This window comes from Schistocerca serialis, chromosome 7 (genome assembly GCF_023864345.2).
Source record: "Schistocerca serialis cubense isolate TAMUIC-IGC-003099 chromosome 7, iqSchSeri2.2, whole genome shotgun sequence".
Lineage (NCBI taxonomy): Eukaryota > Metazoa > Arthropoda > Insecta > Orthoptera > Acrididae > Schistocerca > Schistocerca serialis.
This window is the reverse complement of record NC_064644.1, coordinates 152,046,934-152,067,637: the sequence shown is the minus strand read 5'-3', so window position 1 is coordinate 152,067,637 and position 20,704 is coordinate 152,046,934. Positions and strand designations below refer to the sequence as shown.

At 45.5% G+C, this 20,704-nt stretch overlaps 1 protein-coding gene across 1 annotated transcript in view; it reads left to right on the top strand.

Annotated features, from left to right (window-relative positions):
• The window catches only part of LOC126412940 (arylalkylamine N-acetyltransferase-like 2), a 184,406-nt gene extending 180,081 nt beyond the window's left edge, over positions 1–4,325 (top strand). The window contains exon 4 of the mRNA XM_050082832.1: positions 4,269–4,325. Within this exon, the coding sequence (XP_049938789.1) occupies positions 4,269–4,325 (57 nt within the window). The remainder of the gene's footprint in view (positions 1–4,268) is intronic.
• The last annotated feature ends 16,379 nt before the right edge of the window (positions 4,326–20,704 follow it).

Genomic DNA, 20,704 nt, shown 5'->3' with positions numbered 1-20,704 from the left:
ACCGAGGACATTTTGATTACTACTCAAGGACTCTATCACTTTTTCACTTTTTTATCTCATTTTGTTCGATATTGGTCGATGTATTTTTTCGAGGCGGACGTACCAAGACCTGTGTTCAAGTTCATCGTTAATCCATTCACGTAGTTTTTCTCTTTTATTACAGAGGGCAGCTATCCCTCTGACGGAACACCCTGAGCTACTGTCCCGGCATCACATGCCTCGATCCCTAGACCACGGATTCTATACTGTTCGTATTATTTGCCAAAAGATCAATCTTGGCTCGTGATAGTGTTTCAGATAGAAGATTATTGATGTACACACGTAAAAGTAACGGAAATATTGACGTAATCACCACTAGCAGCTGAACAATTTAATTGCTCTCCGACCAGTTTCTGTTCCAGGGTAACGTCTAGTGCCGTCACGACGGTCAAAAACGTTAAAGCAAAGAGGGCTGTGAGACGGCATCTGCCAATGTCACAATAACCGACCCATCTCTAGGACGACACTGAGACAACGGCGGCCTCTAGGCGAAGAGAACATAAACGTCGCTCCACCTGGCCACAGCCGAGTTGAACACTAGCCGTTCTACGAACGATACAGCAGCGACTTAGGATCTGTGTTGCTTCGCTTGTGTCAGGAGTTGTATATACCGAAGAGAGTTCTTATTTATCTGTCGCCCATTGCTTGCGACACTTCCATATATCAATAAGTTAACTATTGTGTAATAGAATTTATTAATACGATTTGATTGTGTCAAGCCATCCGAGAAAGAAGTTTCCTAGGCACCCCACATTCAACGAGTGGGCAGGAAACAACAGTTTCGACATTAAAATGGAAAACCTGAACATAATATAATTATGTCAAGAATCTTGGTGAATGCCATGTGGGGAAGAAGGTGCATCTTTCTTCTTTTCGCCACCAGATTTAGACACACAGAGACGAAAGTGCAATGACGACGTCACTAATTTTTGACCCACATAATAATTCTTGCGCAAAAAATATAATATGGTCAGTTCCCAGAGCATACCAAGAAAAATTGTTTTGGAAATAATGTCCAAAATTAATCAAATACGTTTAGAAATATTAGCGTTTCATCAATGCTGTTATGGCCGACAAGGAATAGCGTTAGAGAGCTGTAACCCAGCAGTAATGTGTGTGTCACACGCAGCAAATATTCTCTGGGCTCATTTAGAAATACCAGTTTGATGAAGTTTAGATCAACTAATACCCAGTATAGATGTTTTCGTATGGCGTATGTTATAGTAGTTCGTAGGGGCGTGTGGTTTTTGAGCACGTAAAGTTATTACTTTAGTAGAAACGAAATCCTAGGGAGCTCTTTCAGAGGCCACAGCCGACTAAACCACCTCTTTAATAAGTTGCTATACCTTTTTAAATATGAAGTTGTCACGGGTTGTCAGCCGAATAGCATCGTCGACTCGTAGCAACGTTTCGATAGAATGTGTCTCCATCATCTTCAGGCGAAGTTTCGGCATTACGTCGTTCGCAGGCTTATATCTCTGCTGGACCGCCCTCCGCTTCCCGCGGCCGACCAGTCACGCGCCCGCGGAATCGCCCGATGCGCCTGGATCGGCTGGCGGTGGTGGTGGGGGGGACGCGTGCGCGGAGTTCGAGTCCCGGCCTCCGTCTCTGTCTGCTCCGTCCGCGGCCCTTCGTGGAACAGAACGGTTTCTCTGATTTTCCTGATTGCAGGCTCCCAGGCTGTGCTGAGACGGTGGCCACTGTCGCAGTTGATTAGGTTGTCGTGTAACCATATTTCTATGGATGCTTTTATTACTGAGTCCCAAAATCCGTTTGTACTGCATATTTCCTTTGTGTCCTCGAGATCGAAGATGTGCTTCTCGTCAATACTATGTTCCGCCACAGCAGATTTGTTGGTCTGACCCAAGCGTACATTCGTAATGTGTTCACTGTGGCGCTGTGAGATGCAACGCTGAGTCTGTCCTATATATTGCATCCTACATTCACATCCGATCTTGTACACACCTGGTGCCGCCAGACCTAGTGGATCATTGGTTGAATCGAGAAGGCCTTTGATTCTTCCTGCTCCGCGGAAAACGGTCTTCACTTTATGTTTCCTGAGATATCTCGGATCTTGGACATCGGAGTACCCGCGTATGGCAAGAACGCACAGCTCATTGCTTCGTCTTCATGCGGTCTCTCTTCTCTCGTCTTGTGGTCAGTCTTCAGAGCTCTCCTTATTTGTGTCTCAGTGTATCCATTTTTTTTTGAAGGTGTCCCTTAGGTGTTGCAATTCTCCTGGCAAACTTTCCTTGTTGCAGATGGACCTGGCCCTGTGCACTAAGCCGTTGAGTACAGCATTGTGTTGCGCAGGGTGGTGGCAGCTATGGCGTTAAGATAGAGGTCCATGTGTGTTTTCTTTCTATACACCGCGTATCCCAGCGTGCCGTCCATGTTTCTTGTGATCAGGATATTCAGCATACATGGGAATATCAAATTTATCATGGAGATAGAAGAGAACAGAAGGAAAGTTTGCCAGGAGAATTTCAACACCTAAAGGACACCTTCAAGAAAAATGGATACAGTGAGACACAAATAAGGAGAGCTCTGAAGACCAACCACAAGAAGAGAGAAGAGAGACCGCATGAAGACGAAGCAATGGGCTGTGCGTTCTTGCCATACGCGGGTACTCCTACTTCCTAGATCACGAGAATTCTCAAGAAACATACAGTGAAGACCGTTTTCCGCGCAGCAGGATGAATCAAAGGTCTTCTCGGTTCAACCAAGGATCCACTAGGTCTGACGGCACCAGGTGTGTACAAGATCGGATTCGAATGTGGGATGAAATATATAGGACAGACGCAGCGTTGCATCTCACAGCGCCACAGTGAACACATTACGAATGTACGCTTCGGTCAGACCAACAAATCTGCTGTGGCGGAACATATTATTGAAGAGAAGTACACTTTCGATTTCGAGGACACAAAGGAAATACGCAGTACAAACGGATTTTGGGACTCAGTAATAAAAGAGTCCATAGAAATACGGTTACACGACAACCTAATCAACTGCGACAGTGGCTACCGTCTCAGCACAGTCTGGGAGCCTGCAATCAGGAAAATCAGAGAAGAACGTTCCGTTCCACTATGGGCCGTGGACGGAGCAGACAGAGACGGAGGCCGGGACTCGAACTCCGCGCACGCGTCCCCCCCACCACCAGCCGATCCAGGCGCATTGGGCAATTCCGCGGGCGCGTGATTGGCCAGCCGCGAGGAGCGGAGGGCGGTCCAGCAGAGATATAAACCCGCGAACGACGATATCCCGACACTTTCTCCTGAAGATGACGGAGACGCATTCCATCGAAACATTGCTACGAGACGACGATGCTACTCAGCTGACAACCCGTGGAGACTTCATATATGAAATTCGCCGAGAAAGCCTCCACTCGCATATGCTATGCCTTTATTTTGCCTACTACTGTGATCCTTTTCGCTCGGCTTCGCCCTTAAAAAGATCTCTGTATGTTAAAAATATTATAAAGCCATAGTATTAGATTGAAATGGGAACGGTGCGAGAGATTTAGTTGGTCAGTTGGACCACAGTGTGCTCGAAGAGGAGACAGCCAGAGGTGGACTGAGGGAGAGTGTTACGTCTGCAGTCTTGTCTGCATGTGCAAACTGCACCCCTCGACAGCCAGATGTGAGTTCTCATACAATGATGCCATCACTGTTCTAGCCTATGCTCTACTTCGTAAATCGTGTGAACTTAGAGGATTTCTACTTTTCACACTGTTAAGGGTTTGCCGAGTTGCTGGAGAAATCTAAGCCTTATAAAGTGTTTGATGTCCTACGTCAACGTATATTAACTCTTGGCCGATGGATTCTCTTCAGACTAAGAAACTGGAGATGAACTTTATATTAAGCAGAATCCACTTGATTAGGAGCGATTAAATGATTTGTTTTCTGACATAAACTGTAACTTCCCCATAAGTTTGTAAAACATTGGCATGTGCGGGGTCTGAATATCAACAGCGAGGAGAGAATTCTGCTGAATTATTACACAAAAAAACTGGAGTGAAGGACGTGATCAATTTATATGTTTTTGAAGAGCACATTCCAAAATTTTTCTAGTAGTCTACAGAGCATGTTTCCCTTCTTTACAGTCAGTTGGAATGACACTAATTCTATTTCATACGTGCCACAGAAGAACTGTTTTACAGTAGAAGCCTCTGAAGGAGCGTGCTGGTAGAAAGACAGTGGGAGTTACTGCTTTTCCCCAATAATTTTCAGGGGGCAATACAACCCATCTGGGCTGCTCCTGAAGAGCGCGATGGAGAGCTCACGTAGTCATAACTCATCAATGAAGGAACCAAAGGAGGATCCTCATGCAGCCTCACAGCCACCGGCCTGCAATTATTGGGAAATACTGTAAATAGCTGTCTAGCTCGATAAGTTGCACTGTCAACACAAGAATGTTGCACCACTGAACTATAAACTAACTAAACTCCATCTGATCAGGCCTTGAAAGGCCCAATGGTACCGACAGGCCTCCAAGTCATCCTGAGCCCATAGGCGCCACTGGATGCGGATAAGGAGGGGCATGTGGTCAGCACTACACTCTCCCAGCCGTATGTCCGTTTACGAGACCGGATACGCTACTTCTCAGTCAAGTAGCTCCTCAATTTTCCTCACAAGGTCTGAGAGCAGCAGGCTTGCCAATAGCCCTCCGTGGACCGGATGGTCACCCATCCAAGCCCGACAGAGCCTATCTTCGGTGATTTGACGGGAACCGGTGGTACCACTGCAGCAAGGCCGTTAGCTACACCAATGAATCGTGGTATTATAAATCAGTAACGGCTACCGTTCGAATTCAGTCAAAATGAAACTGCAGCATGGCACATATTTATTTATTTATTTATTTATTTATTTTAATATGGGGCTTAACATCTGAGGTCATCAGTCTCCAAGACTTAGAACTACTTTAAACCTAACTAAACTAAGGACATCACACACACCTATGACCGAGGCAGGATTCGAACCTGAGACCGTAGCGGTCGCGCGGTTAAAGACTGTAGCGCCTAAACTGTGCATGGCACATTATCACCGAGATCGTAACACGGCTGAATTATGGTGCAATATTCAGGATACTTGTCGGTAGGCTGGTTGATTTGGGGGAGGGGATCAAACAGCAAGGTCATCAACCCCATCATATTAGGGAACGATAGTGAAGGAAATCAGCCATGCCTTTTCAAAGAAACCATCCCGGCATAATGTCTGAACGCGAGTGCAGTGTGCTAACCACTGAGTCACCTCGGTTAGTGTGTTCATAGGCGGAAAAGTGTACATACTGAACTGTAAGTGTATATGAAAAGTAGACTGACCGTTTGTTCCAACATTACATTTAATTCTGATGTTTAGTGTATCAGAAGAGAAACTATTTTAGGTTACCATTGTCAGCAAATTGTTACAAAAGTAGATAAATTAAGTTCAAAGAACTGTGTATTGTAAAATAGAAAAAGTCTTACACTATGAAAGCATATAGCCTCATATCTTACAAAACTATGTCATATTATGTAGTAGGCTTTATTAAATTGTGTTCTGAACATTAAAATACATTACATTAAATAGATGATATCTAGAGCCTAATCAATAATTTGGTACTTGTGTACTGTAGGTACTATCATGAAATTATGAGTCTGTATTGCCTATTACTGTCATTATTACTTCTACAAGAAATTAACCATTGTATAAGCAAGCGTTATAAACGCTATAATGTTACAGTATGAATAAACTATCGCTTTTTGTCAGGAATGGTTCCTGGGATATCTAACAGTACTAGGCACTAGAGGTATGAATACTAGATAAATTGTTCTATATCCTGTGCAATATGTAAAGATCTTTGTTATGTGTATACCACTGAGTAAAATCTTTGGTATTTCCTGTAATTTGCTAGAATTTAGATGTTTTACCTACCATCATAAGTTTCAAATATATTATGGAACCCTGTCTAAAATGGAGCTTAGAACAACAGCTTGTACGTAATAATATAGTCCGATGTCACCTATGCTGTTTGCAGCACAGTATATTAACTACGATATGATTTTGAGTTACAGCATTCGACAACTAGGTAGTATGAGTATATGGTCGGAACACAGAATATGGTCTTTAGCGCTTCTGATTCCAGTCAGACAGTGTAATTTCTCTACATTTTCTGCCTCTGGCGTAGTTATATATAAAATTAGTAAGGAGTAAATAAAGGTATCACAAGTGAATAAATACATACTACAATAAATGTGGTCCGCGGATCATAATCATAACAATTAATCTTAAATAATTTCTTTTGTTTCTCTTTTTCGAAAGATAGAGACAGTGCATAAAGATAGTTAGTACCAGGACACCATTCAATTATGAAAGATGCATTTACCTACTTGTCCGCCATTAGCAGTAACTTTACGAATGGAAACTATAATCCCCATTGCATACAAGCTTTAGGATATGATGGTGCGTCGACTGTAAAGATTTAGATGTAATAGTAGTACCTAGTTGCGTACCTTTGAGGAAATATACATACTAAATGCAAACAATCATTAAAGTCTATTCAGCATCTTGTGTACCTATTTTTGTGGCCGGATCCCTATCCTTGACAACTGCAAATTTGTTTATAAATTCCTTGGCCTATGAAAGAGACAGCAACTCAACATGCCCTTAGTAAGTAAAATATATTAAGGAAGAGATATAAAAGAATAATACAAAACACGAAAAGGAAAGAAGGAAGAAATATTGTTCTAGTCATGCTTAATGTGTAGAAAACTAGTAGATGTTTTACAATATGTATAAATATATACATTATGAAAGTATATGTAACTATAATTATGCTAATAATATCTGTCGTAGAGCAATAACTTACATAATATATAATGTCTTTGTTCTTTGATGTTTTAGTGGGTGCCTTGTGCCTTAATGCACGATAGCTATACAACGTAACATATTCAAATAATTCAAGTAAAACAGTTTTCTACATTTGTGTCTTATTTATTTTGCCACTGTGCATTTCGATGGTTCACACCATCATCTTCAGGTGGAGACACAATGATACACATGAATTCAAATCACTCATCTTCTCAAAAAATAGCATCCCTCAAACTTATGGTAAACAGAATGCTGAAGACCTAGCAAAAACACTTCGTAAGAACAGCTAAAAATTACCATAATCACAGCACAAAGTGAAGGATACAAACCACACAACACCATTAAAGTAAGATACAAACAGAACACAGAAAAATAAGGAAAATCCAAATGTACCAACAATAATAACACACAATGTACAGTCACACCAGAAAACTAATTTCCCCCATGACTTCGCACAATCGTCCAACTGTACCATTACTTCAGAGAAAAATACTGTAATACGATTCTAATTACACCGCCTGATGGCAGCGCAATTTTGGAGTGAGCTGCTGCAATTCGGTTTTAATAAGGCTGTATGACGGCAATGCCAATTCAGGGCAAGCTCCTGTCATTCAGTGGGATAACCTCAAGCAGGCCTAAACTCAAAAGTAATGAATATCTATATTGGGCCGTAACAGCGCCAGTTATACTTGGTGAAGAATTGCCACAGGTATATAGCAGTGTGTAAACACGGACAGAAAGTGAGTTTGAACCATAAGATGAATATCTGTTGTCGATATTGGATGTCCGAGATGCTTTAGTTTTTTGGGTGAAAACTGCGGCTTATCCAAATTTATGGTAACATGCGATCTCCGAAACGCTTCGAAGTCGTTATGCAAAACGGCAATAAGTAGTTCCCAGAACGACGATAGAATTAATCTAGCATCGGGAAAGTTGAAGAAATTTCTCTCCCCTTCATATGGTTAAAATGACTCTAAGCACTATCGGACTTAACATCTGAGGTCATCAGTCCCCTAGACGTACAACTACTTAATCCTAACTAACCTACGGACATCACATACATCCATGCGCGAGGCCGGCTTCGAACCCGCGACCGTAGCAGCAGCGCGGTTGCGGACTGAACCGCCTAGAACCGCTCGTCCACAACGGCCGGCTCTCTCCCATTACTTGGTCCAGAGTTCTCAGCTGCTAATGAAATGTTGAATCCACATGGCATACCCTTCCGTTAAATCATCTTCTACTTCAAAGACTTACGATTTTATTTCCACTGTCCAGATACAAATGTAACGACTAATAACGTGCTGCTTATAATCAAACTGGGTAAAAAAACTAACACCTTTAAAGTTTTTCAGAGAGCCCTCTATATCTTTCGGGTGATACCTCTGCGACAAAAAAGGTGGTTTACGGCTCTTGCGTCAGTGAAGATCGTGACAAAACGACATTTCTTACCCACAACTTGGAATCAGATTGCTATACTCACTTTCGCATTACTCTGTGATGGATATCATCAGAGACTGCTTCTAAGACGGATTAGCATTTACTTCTGAACGGTTCGTGCTCTTTAACCATTACACGAAATTTATATCATATTAAGCGTCCTGGTGTTTTGGAGAAACTACAGAACAACTTTCAAAACGTCCTTCTTTCTATGCTACAAGCAAGCGTACAAAGCTTTCAACTATTGGCATCGATAACGTTTCGAGCGAAAGCGTCATTTCCATTACGAATGTTACCAGGGACTGATCTCTGAGCAGAGACATACTGTTCCTCACGTGTGCTTAACAACCTCAGTGTGGCTTCTACAGACCAACATTACTGCTATTAACATATCCTCTCATATATATCTTCTTTCGATCATCCTGCTGCTAAATGCATCCAAGACAAATATCTACTTTAATTTCTTGTAACTATCAGTTTGAAGTAAATCAGTGCAGTAAAGCTGATTCTGATTCTCTTCCAATATACATGAGGTTTCTGCACCTATTGGAAACCTCAAACTGGGATTTATAGCACTGTCGTACATTTTATCATAACAGACTTAATTTTTGTTTTCACGTAGCACCAGCTGAATACCACCCTACTTTTCTCTTCCATGTGTCTCAAGATAATTCATGTGCCAGTTAAGTCTTGACCCCAAATTCTTGCATACGTTTCGAACAATAATGCTCATCATTTCCACTTCTCCGCTCTAGCACAGCCAGTTACAGTACTTTTTTCTAACAAAGTAAACGTTCGTACTGTAATATAAATATTAAAGGTGTTACTAGAGTACCTGACTGGGTCATCGCTGTAGATTAAAAACACAGCAAAATTTCTACATCACACATTACATACATTCATAACATAAATTTACACGAATTCGAACAGTATACACTTAAAACATTCACAATTGGTTAGCAATTTAATTTCAATATAAAATACTACAGTTATTAAAATCGAATATAAAAGACATATATTTGCAGACATCTTAATGAGACATAAACAATGAAGTGATGATAAGGTATTGTCGGCAGAGGGAACTTCTGTGCTGCTGTTCGACCGACAGGTGCAAGTCTTTTTATTTGACACCACTTCGGCAACTTGCGCCTTTGTGATGAAGATTAGCTGAAGTGATTAGGATAACACAAACACGTAGTCCTCGGGTGAAGAAAATCTCCAACCTAGCGAGGAACTGAACACAGGATCCCGCAATGAAGAAGCAGAAACTCTAATCCTAGCCGACTAACTGCGAAAAATTGAACTCGAATGTACATAAGAAATGCTTCGTTGTTCTTCAAGGCGATCAACAACTCAAGTACTATTAGTGTCTCTGTGCTAGTTTGAAACTAAGTTCTCACACAATTAAGAAGGTAATTCCTTTATAAATATAGGCAGGAGCTGATAATCTCCAATCGTATTGTCCAAATAAGTGTTCTGCTCTGCAGAGGTTCTGTGATTGTGGCTTCACTGTGTGTGCAATTATAGAGCTCAAGCAAGGTTGACTTGAAAGATCACTGTCAATGGCGTGATAAACATAAGGCGAGAAATGCAGTTTCAGATTCGAATCAGTGTAAACGTTATGCCACACATATTCTACAACTATTCGAGTCTTTTTTCTCATAGCTCACATCCTCTGTCGGTTTGCAAACAATGTGGTGAATTTATTACGTAATCGTTCCATAAATGTTACTGGACGGATTCCTTTACTGGATTGCGCTCCTGAAATTACCGGACATGCGTCTCGCTAAACATTACTGAACTCGAAGCTGCGGAAGATAATTCACAACAGGTATCTTATAATATAGCTTCAACTTTATCGCACAAGAATTTAGTAATTGACTCTTATGAACAGTTATTACTCTCGGTATACATGTAATGAACTTTTTGTACAATCGTTTCCGAAGTTGTGCATTGTTGATGGACAAGATTAATCAATATTACTGAAGTTTCATTATTTTGCACTTCTTCGCCTATTACGTGAAGAATTCCAGCCCTGTCCGTTGATAATAGGAATGATGAATTTTGACTTCAGTAATCTCGGATACGACGGCGTAGTTCGCTTTCTTTATAATTAACTAAATTATTGAGCTCTCTCATGGTATTGGCGATAATTTACCAAAGTTTACAATTACTTCGTTCTAATTTCTTAGCGAGAGAATCTTTAGTTTTTTTGACGGATAGATCTACGGCATTTTGGTGATTTTTGTGTTTTTCTTGCAGAAACTAAATCTTTACGTCGTTTTTAATTACTGCTGTACTTTGTTTACACAGATTAGTTACAATCTCCATGGTCGAGGTTGGTGCTCATTCGTCCATCTAAGTTCGATGTTCGAAATTCCGGAGTCATTATTGGTATCAACATTAACAGCATCGATCAAAAACTGTCCTACGTCCTCAATCACTGATATCAGATATTTCTTAACTATAAGCATATTACCGTCCGTCGCAGTAGGAAAGTACAGTCCACACAATTCACACTTCTCTATAATTTTTCCTCAGGCCTGATTCAACTCTATGCGAAACGCTGCTGTAACTTCTGCTGACACTACGAAGGTCATCAGCTGCTACCGAAGTTCGCACTGAGGCTGCCAATTATGCGTTATGGAGACCGTGGATCTATGGTCATCATCTCCTGTTCACCATTCATGATAGTAGTGTACCGCATCTGTCTGCGTCTAGGGGAGCTTCCGTGTGCAGCTGTGAGAAATTGTTGTAAATATTTTCGTGGCGTGTATCTGAAGCAAAAAGTGGTTACCAGCTAGAAAAACCACATCCTCGTGGGTCAGCATTCCTGTCCTCGACTTTAATACACCGACCAGTTTCCAAGGGGGGCCGGCGTCCCTACCCGTCCCGAAAGCTGGCGACGCAAAGAAGAAGATATATAAATGATGACTAACTGAAACCCTCAACTGCCGACAGGTGTTGTTGATATACCTCGATGTGGACAGTTGAAAATGTGTGCACCGACCGGGACTCGAACCCGGGATCTCCTGCTTACATGGCAGACGCTCTATTCATCTTTTTTTGTGTGTGTGCTTTCTTTTTACAACGCACGCTACCGCTTTTTTTTCCCTAATGAACCGCTGCAGGAGCAGGACGACGGGTAGGGCAGGGGTTGACACCCGAAGCCTGGCCATCCCGCCGCCACGCCCAAGCAGCGTGTTCGAGTTCGAGGATCGAAGGATCAGGAAGAGAATGTAGTGGGTTTGTCGATGTTGTTTTATTTCTTTATTTCTTTAAGTTTTAGAACATTTTTAATTTTTTAAAAAAATTTTCATTTCGTATTGTAGTTATAGATTTATTTTTGTTTCATCACAAAGAAAGATCCTACAACCGCCGTAGCCGAGAGTCCGAGTCGTCTTCTCGTCTGTTGGGAGGGGTTCCCCCCTATTCCGTCCGTAAAGGATCAATATGCTGCAGGATTCTTCTTCATTTTCAGCGTCTCATACCCGGAACGCCCCAGTGAGCAGGAGGATCCGCAAATAATGAACCTAAATAATTTGCAAAACGAGTTCTGTACTTCGGGTGGTGGCTGAAAGCTGCATGTGTCGTCATCGATAGGGACCAAAAGTCGAGTGTGCCTTTGGGAGCATCGCAAAATACGTAGTAAACGGCCATGCCTTTTAGCCAGTTAACGGCGTTCGTTCTGGTTGATGGAAAGTATACGACGTCGGGGCGCAATACGTCATCAGGGGAGATAGACTCCGGCAATCGCCGCAAGAGTAATGCCAGCATGCGCTGCGTCAGTAGCCAGCACTCGCTGGTCGCGGCACACGTCAGACGGTGTGCATCAGAGTCAACGACTGAGCATGTCGGACACAAGGGGTCGTCCGTCAGATGAATGGAATGTAGCCTCTGACGAGTAACGAACTTCCCATTCACAACCACGTACCACAATGAACGCCCGTCGATAGTTAGAAAAGGCGTGTGTACCGCCCGCCACACCGTGTTCCAGGCAACTTCAGGATGTCTGTGGGCGACCGTATTTACAGGTTGCTGCTGTTGATAGAGGCGATAATAGTCTTTTGTGCTGGGCTTCCGTGTCGTCGGAAGTTCTGACCGTAAGTAGCAGAAGTCAATCAAGGACTCTTTGATGTGGGTGAGTGCCGGTGAAATGTGTCCTACAGAAACCGGGGGATTCAGAGAGTGTGATGCCACTTCCGCTATCAGGGTGCCCGTCAGAGTGGCGTGGGCAGAGGTCCATGTGCGACGCATAGTGGTGAAATAAAGCGATCGCGCACGGTTATAGACATGAAGTAAACCGATGCAGCCCGCCCGCTGCGGCAGTGTCAGGGTGGCGTATCGAACTTTAAAAACCAGACCGGTGCTTACGAAATGTCCATATGCTGCTTGAAATCTGTCGGCCATCGTAGGCGTCGAGGGGAGGATATGCCAAAATAGTTAAGTTTTGAGACAAAATAGGAGTTGACATAACGTGTTCTGAGGAGCATATCCAAGCGACGCATTTTGTTGTCCTGCAGCAGAGCACGTGTCTGGTGTAGGAGCCGGCGGTACGTAGCCGCCGCCGTGTGGCGGACATTGCTATAGAATTGCACTCCTAAGCACTTGAGTACGGGCACCTTGTCAAAGGGCACCGCCGTTGTGTGGGAAAGCCCCCCTCCGACATCCATGTATTTGGTCTTCTTCACGTTGATGACGCTCCCAGCGACCGCCCCGTACTGGCGTAGCCACTGTAGCGCCATATGCATTTCATCTTCTGATCTGGCCAGGAACACCACGTCATCAGCGAATGCAATACAACGAAAGGTCACGTCCCGCAAGGAGATACCAGTTAATCGCTGCCGTAGACCACGTAAAGCTGGTTCAAGTGCTGCAGCAAATAATATACCCGACAGGGGCACCCTTGTCGCACTGACCGTCCAACAACAATGTGACCAGACAGATAACCGTTGACCATCATGCGGGAGCGCGCTCCGTGGGCCAGTCGAAGGACCAACTGTGCAGACTCCGGAGAGAGGCCCATGTGTTGCAAAACTGCGCGTAAGAAGCCGTGGTTGACGCGGTCGAATGCGTGGTCAAAATCTACGGCGACAAGGGCGCCTCGTATTTAGCAGGCCGCCGTCAAAGCAATTACGTCGCGGTATGCTCCTAACGCCGTATGAATGTTGCTGACACCACCTAAACAGGTCTGATCGGTGTGGATGGCTTTCCCGATATCGGTGTGGAGACGTGCGCGGAGGATACGGGCGAAGATCTTGTAGTCGTTGTTAAGGAGTGTGAGTGGGCGAAAGTCCTGCCACCTACAACCACCATTCGGTTTCGGTACTGGGATCAAGTTGCCTTCCGTGAATTCTGTGGGGACAGTGAAATCAGGGCGGATCAGGACTTGAAACATTTGGAGCCACTTGTCGCCCATAAGGTCGTAAAAAGTGTGGTAGAATTCCAGGGGTAAACCGTCCGGTCCAGGCGACTTGTTCGGTGCTCCACGTGCCAAGGCCGATGTCATCTTGTCGGGTGTAATGGGCAACAGCAGACTATCATCGGGTGCCACGTCCCGATGGGCGGGAAAATCGGGCAACAGCTCGTCATAATCACGTACATTTCGCGGATCTTCCATGTACAAGGTCCCATAGTGTCTGGCGAATGTGTGCGCGATGTCCGTTTGTGTCACTGCGCAGCCGCCCTCCTCCGTGTTTACCACCGTAATGAGCTGACGTTTGCGGTGGCGCCTTTCGCGCACATTGTGATACACTGACGCCGTTTCGTTGTGGATACAGTCTTGCACTCACGCACGGATGCGGACACATTCATGCTGCTCTGTCCTGATGCGAAGTAGACGAGCTTTGATGCGTTGTACGGACATCTGACGTTCGGGAGACGGCGGCTGCGTCGCCAGCTCACGTAACGCTGTATACTAAATTTCCGATGTTGCCCTTTGGCAGTTCGATCTGTCACGCCCGTAGGCCATCAGTGTCTTTCGGAGTGCGGGTTTGACACATCCCAGCCACCACAGCAACGTGGAAGCATACATGGGCAGGCGCCTGATACATCGACGCCACGTGTCAGTGACTGCTCGCCGACTCGCTTCCTCGCGAAGGAGGGAGACGTTCCGCGTCCACGGGCCCCTGCTGAGTCTTTTGAGCTGTCGGGATAACGTGACAGTGCAGATGTAAGCGAGATGGTCCGTGAAGGCCGTCGGCCAGAGTTCTGCATCACGGTTTGCTGTGCGGAGGGCACGCGAGACGTATATCCGGTCCAGACGACTGGCAGAATGGCTGTTAAAGTGCGTACAGCCACATTGGGTCCCATGATGTAAGAGCCATGTGTCGAGGAGCGCGAGGTCACGTATCAATGCTTGTAGAGCCGGGCATGGGACGTAATGTGGTATCTGGTCCTCGGGCCGCAGAACACTGTTAAAATCGCAGCAAACTATGTAATGGTCCATATTTCCAAGCAAAAGTGTGGCTACCTCCTCCGAATGGAAGACATGCCTGTCACCACGGTGTGAATTACCGGAGGGAGCGTAGACGTTAATGAGGCGGACTGCGCCAAGTGCGAGTGCGATGCCTCGCCCGTTCGGCAAGTACGTCACGTACGTCGCGTCTATGCCATCTCGGAGAAGGATGGCCGTTCCCCCTGCGCCATCGTCTAAGGGTAGGCTGTAGCTGGTGTAGCCAGATAGGTCGAAACGCAGCTCGGGACGGACCTCCTGGAGAAGGGCAACGTCCAAGTCTGCCGCTCTGACCATGTAGTGTAACATGCGGGTCTTGACAGTGGAGTGGACACCATTTACATTGACTGTTCCCACACGGTATGACTAAGACATATCAAGTGGCGGAGGCAGTGTGCCGGTGCAAGCCCACAGTGATCTCACACACCACACAGCCATCCATCTGCATGCTGTGCATTACTGTTCCGTATGAGTTCCTGATTGGCAGAGCCCTCCGGGCTCAATGTCAGCCATGGGCTCTGGTGGAGATATCGATGTTTGCTGTGCATCATATGCCTCCATATCGTCTGCCCAATCACCAAGAGACGATTGTGATGTCATTGGTGGCTGGTCGCTTTCACAGGAGCCCACATTTTGGGAGTTGACGCAATGCGCCTCGTTTTCTGGGCCACCAAATTTAGGAGAGTGTTCCTTGTCTTCAGGCACCTTCTGGTGAATGATGCCACTGGAGTCCGTTGCAATTATGGACGAGTCAACGAAGTCGATGTCTTCCGCTGGCTTCACATCCCTGTCCTGTTCTTCAACTGACAATCGCCTCTTCTTGTGTCGCTTGGGTGATTTTTGCTTTCGGGTCCGAGATTCGACATCCACTGGAGGGCGGGGCTCGACACAGTCTCGATCGCTAGGAACCCCTGTGTCCGATCCCGACAGTGACGGTGGCTGGGTGCCCATGACGCTGCGGTGGGCAGAGACTGTAGGAACCTCTGCACCGTTGGGCTGCGGCGTCGTCGACGGCGCTGACTCTCCAACGGAGGTAGCAGCGGCTTGAGGAGGTAGCAGCTTTTGATCACCCATCACATCATGTCGTGTCGCCCCCACATACGTCAGCGGGAAAGAGGTCATAGTGGATCGTTGGGGAAGTTCATTGCGGCGCACCTGAACGAGGCAGCGCTGCAGACACTCAGTTCTAACATGGCCCTCCTGGCCGCAGCCCGAGCAGGTCCTCTGTTGTCTATCATATATAACAATTGCGCGGCAGCCACCAACGAAAATATATGATGGAACGTGCTTCTTAAGTTCTACGCGCACTTGTCGTACCCCGTTAAGGACAGGGTTCGTTTCGAATGTGTTCCATTTCTCCTCTGTGTGGCTCAGAACTGTGCCGTATGGCCGCAACGTATCAACGACTAGGTTGGCAGGAACTTCGAACGGTAGTTCAAAGATGCGCACGGTACGCACCCCCAGACCAGCATGGTCAACTCCTACCACGCTGACATTACCGTCTGCGTGACAGAAGCGAAAGCCGTTTGCAGATCGTTGGAGTAATCTGTCGCAGGCCGCTTCGTCAATCAGTTTGAGGTACACTGTGCTGGTTACAATAGACACATGAATGCCTATCAGTTCTTGTGGTTCTATGTGCATAATGTCTCGTAGAAACCGTTCAATTTCATGGGCCTTCGGTCTCGTGTACGATGCGTTGAACGTTAGTGTGACTGTAGCTTTTCGATAGGGGAACTCCATGGCGGGTCGGTACAGGTACTATAAGGCGATACAACGACGCGACCGCGCGCTAGCGGGTAAACAACAACACCTGCGGAGCACTGCCCGTCCGCACGGTATCACGGCCGAAAGCCGACTGGGACACAGATGAACAGCGCGACTGCAGGGACTTATCCTCTGCACGCTTCCCGTGGGACTCACATTCCCCACTGTCCACAATTCTACATATGTAATGTACCTTATAGACATTTGCCCATTCACTCATTACTCGCGCACGCTTTGGCGATTCCCGTAAGAGTTTGGGCAACCTGTGCGCATTCGCACAGACGAAGGTCAATGGCTGGGTAGCCTTTAACTATATATATGAAGACAGTAACTGTTCTCGAAAGAACAGAATACTGTTGATGACCGTGCAGCTTTTCCCTGGAATAAATGATGACTAACTGAAACCCTCAGCTGCCGGCAGGTGTTGTTGATATACCTCGATGTGGACAGCTGAAAATGTGTGCCCCGACCGGGACTCGAAACTGGGATCTCCTGCTACATTACATATGTAGAATTGTGGACAGTTGGGAATGTGAGTCTCACGGGAAGCGTGCAGGGGATAAGTCCCTGCAGTCGCGCTATTCATCTGTGTCCTCGGTGGCTCAGATGGATACAGCGTCTGCCATTTAAGCAGGAGATCCCGGGTTCCAGTCCCGGTCGGGGCACACATTTTCAGCTGTCCACATCGAGGTATATCAACAACACCTGTCGGCAGCTGAGGGTTTCAGTTAGTCATCATTTATTCCAGGGAAAAGCTGCACGGTCATCAACAGTATTCTGTTCTTTCGAGAACAGTTACTGTCGTCATATATAAGAAGATACATGTATTGAAAGATTAGTGTTAAGTAGATCAGTTTGTACACATGATGCGCAACTTACCTATCAGAAACCTAAATTTGAGTTGAATTGATTATAATGAGAGTATAAAATAGTCTGTTACAGACTCCTCATCTTATTCCAAAACCGAAAATATTGAACCTGCCGACACTTCTCTCTGCTTTGAACCATGAGATCATTAAAGTGTTGGAAATAAACAGCTCAACGTAATGCAATACGTGCCATAAGAGAAACTTTACTTATAACCAAACCCACCCTAGAACATTCTCTAGATTTTGGGCTAAGAAACAGGTAAGTGTGTTATCAAAACCTACTTCTTACCGTTGAATATAGAAGAAAAATAATGTCACTCACTCATTCAGTGTCTTTTAGTGCACAGCACGAATAAAGTCACACACCACATCATCTTAACGTCATTCGTCGAAGCTGAAGCCGGGTATCGGTAAGTTAAAGTTAACCTGCAACCCCCCCCCCCTCCCCAACCCGCTTTGTTCTATAGTGTCGACAGAACGACAGTATATCAGTATATACAGTGACCGATGACTGTTCGTGTCGACACTACTTGTACCCGGCGCTGGGACGGCCAGACCACCCTCATTTTCTGTAGACGGCTGTCTAACATATTCGCCACAACATTAATAAAAATACTTTCTTTATTTGTAGCCATTGAGTGGTTTTCATTCCAAATAATATTTGTATAGAAATAGAATCATCGTAGGAGAAAACGGCTCAATGCGTATCAGTATGTAACATTGCATAATAAAGAGAGAACTAATAAGTAAGTATGTTTACTTTGTTGCTACTATATACGATTCTTTCAAAATAGGTTTAAGCCAGTACAAAGGTGTCTGTAGGACTTTCAAATTTAGCCGAAAAGAACCGAAGCAAGTGGAAGAACTATAAGTGGTTTATTTGTTTTATCTGCATGCAACAATCAGATGTCAGCTTACCAACCTTTCCAAGAAGGTGTGACGAAAGTTAAACGGGAATTGATGAAATCTTTGCTTCACACATGCTCGCTAACACATTAAGCGAAAGGTTGAGTGAGTTTCTTAGAAGTACGAGTGTCCACACTTCATGAGAAGCGCCGCATTTGGACGAAATATGGACGGCCCACGCAGCGTCATAAATCGTGGCCGCTGAGCTCTGCGGCCGCCGTACTTTATACGGTGTACACAGTTTTTCTTGTGGATTTCACCGGGAGCCGATTCGAGCGTAACTTAAATTTATGAGCCCCAGGGCTGAATATCGTGGGTTGGCAGTGTCGTGTTGCGATCCAGCACACGCCGTGCCAGTCTCCAGGGAGCCGCCGCCAAATTACATCGCAGCGCGACCGGCCGGTTGCTGTGCCACTGAAAACTGCTCGTCGTCACCTGTGTCCCATCCATTTCTGATTTCCTGAAAATCTGAGACGGAGTGGGAACTGAATTCTGTTACGGCGAACCTGATTCTGGCATGTTTCTCGCTCCATTCGCGGTATTATGTTGGTAATTTTTTGTCAAGTTTCCATTTCCACATCTAGGAACTTGATAAATGCGAAATAACAATCGAAAAATTGCAGAATAGTATATATTTCGTACCTATCACATTCATTGGAACACAGGACAGTTTTCAGAGTGGGCAGATAATGTACTGTACCTACATGGTAAACAAATATATAAGGTGTCCCAACTTCATTTTCATGTATCTCGATTTGTAATTGACTAAGAGAAAACACGTAAAGTTTGTCTGATACATCAGCTTGAAAGTTTTATTCTGATTCTTTAATCAAGTTCCACATGCGCCCCCTTGTGGCCAGTACAGTATATACACTACTGGCCATTAAAATTGCTACACCAAGAAGAAATGCAGACGATAAACGGGTATTCATTGGACAAATATATTACACTATAACTGACATGTGATTACATTTTCACGCAATTTGGGTGCCTAGATCCTGAGAAATCAGTGCCCAGAACAACCATCTCTGACCGTTCAAATGGCTCTGAGCACTATGGGACTTAACATCCGAGGTCATCAGTCCCCTAGAACTTACATTAACTTAAACCTAACCTAAGGACATCACACACATCCATGACCGAGGCGGGATTCGAACCTGCGACCGTAGCGGTCACGCGGTTCCAGAAAGAAGCGCCTAGAACCGGACGGCCACAGTGGCCGGGTGACCGTAATAAAGGCCTTGATACGCCTGGGCATAGAGTCAAACAGAGCTTGGATGGCGTGTACAGGTACAGCTACCCATGCAGCTTCAACACAATACCACAGTTTGTCAAGAGTAGTGGCTGGATTATTGTGACGAGCCAGTTGCTCGGCCACCATTGACCAGACGTTTTCAATTGGTGAGAGATCTGGAGAATGTGCTGGCCAGAAAGGCCTGTACAGGACCTGCAACATGTGGTCGTGCATTATCCTGCTGAAATGTAGGGTTACGTAGGGATCGAATGAAGAGTAGAGCCACGGGTCGTAACACATCTGAAATGTAACGTCCACTGTTCAAAGTGCCGTCGATGCGAACAAGAGGTGACTGATGAGTGTAACTAATGACACCCCATACCACCACGCCGGGTGATACGCCTGCATGGCGATGACGAATACACGCTTCCAGTGTGCGTTCAGTGCGATGTCGCCAAACACGGATGCGACCATCATGATGCTGTAAACAGAACCTCGATTCATCCGAAAAAATGATGTTTTGCCATTCGTGCACCCCGGTTCGTCGTTGGGTACACCATCGGAGGCGCTCCTGTCTGGTGCAGCGTCAAGGGTAGCCGCAGCCATGGTCTCCGAGCTGATAGTCCATGCTGCTGCAAACGTCGTCGAACTGTTCGTGCAGGGGTTGTTGTCTTACAAACGTCCCCATCTGTTGCCTCAGGGATCGAGACGTGGCTAAACGATCCATTACAGCCATGCGGATAAGATGCCTGTCCTCTCGACTGCTTGTGATACGAGGCCGCTGGGATCCAGCACGGCGTTCCGTATTACCCTCCTGAACCCACCGATTCCATAATCTGCTAACAGCCATTGGATCTCGACCAACGCGAGCAGCAATGTCCCGATAGGATAAACCGCAATCGTGACAGGCTACAATCCGACGCTTATCGAAGTCGTAAACGTGATGGTACGCATTTCTCCTCCTTACTCGAGGCATCACAGCAACGTTTCACGAGGCAACGCCGGTCAACTGCTGTTTGCGTATGAGAAATGGATGGGAAACTTTCCTCATGTCGGCACGTTGTAGGTGTCGCCACCGGCGCCTACCTTGTGTGAATGCTCTGAAAAGCTAATCATTTGCATATCAGAGCCTCTTCTTCCTGTCGGTTAAATT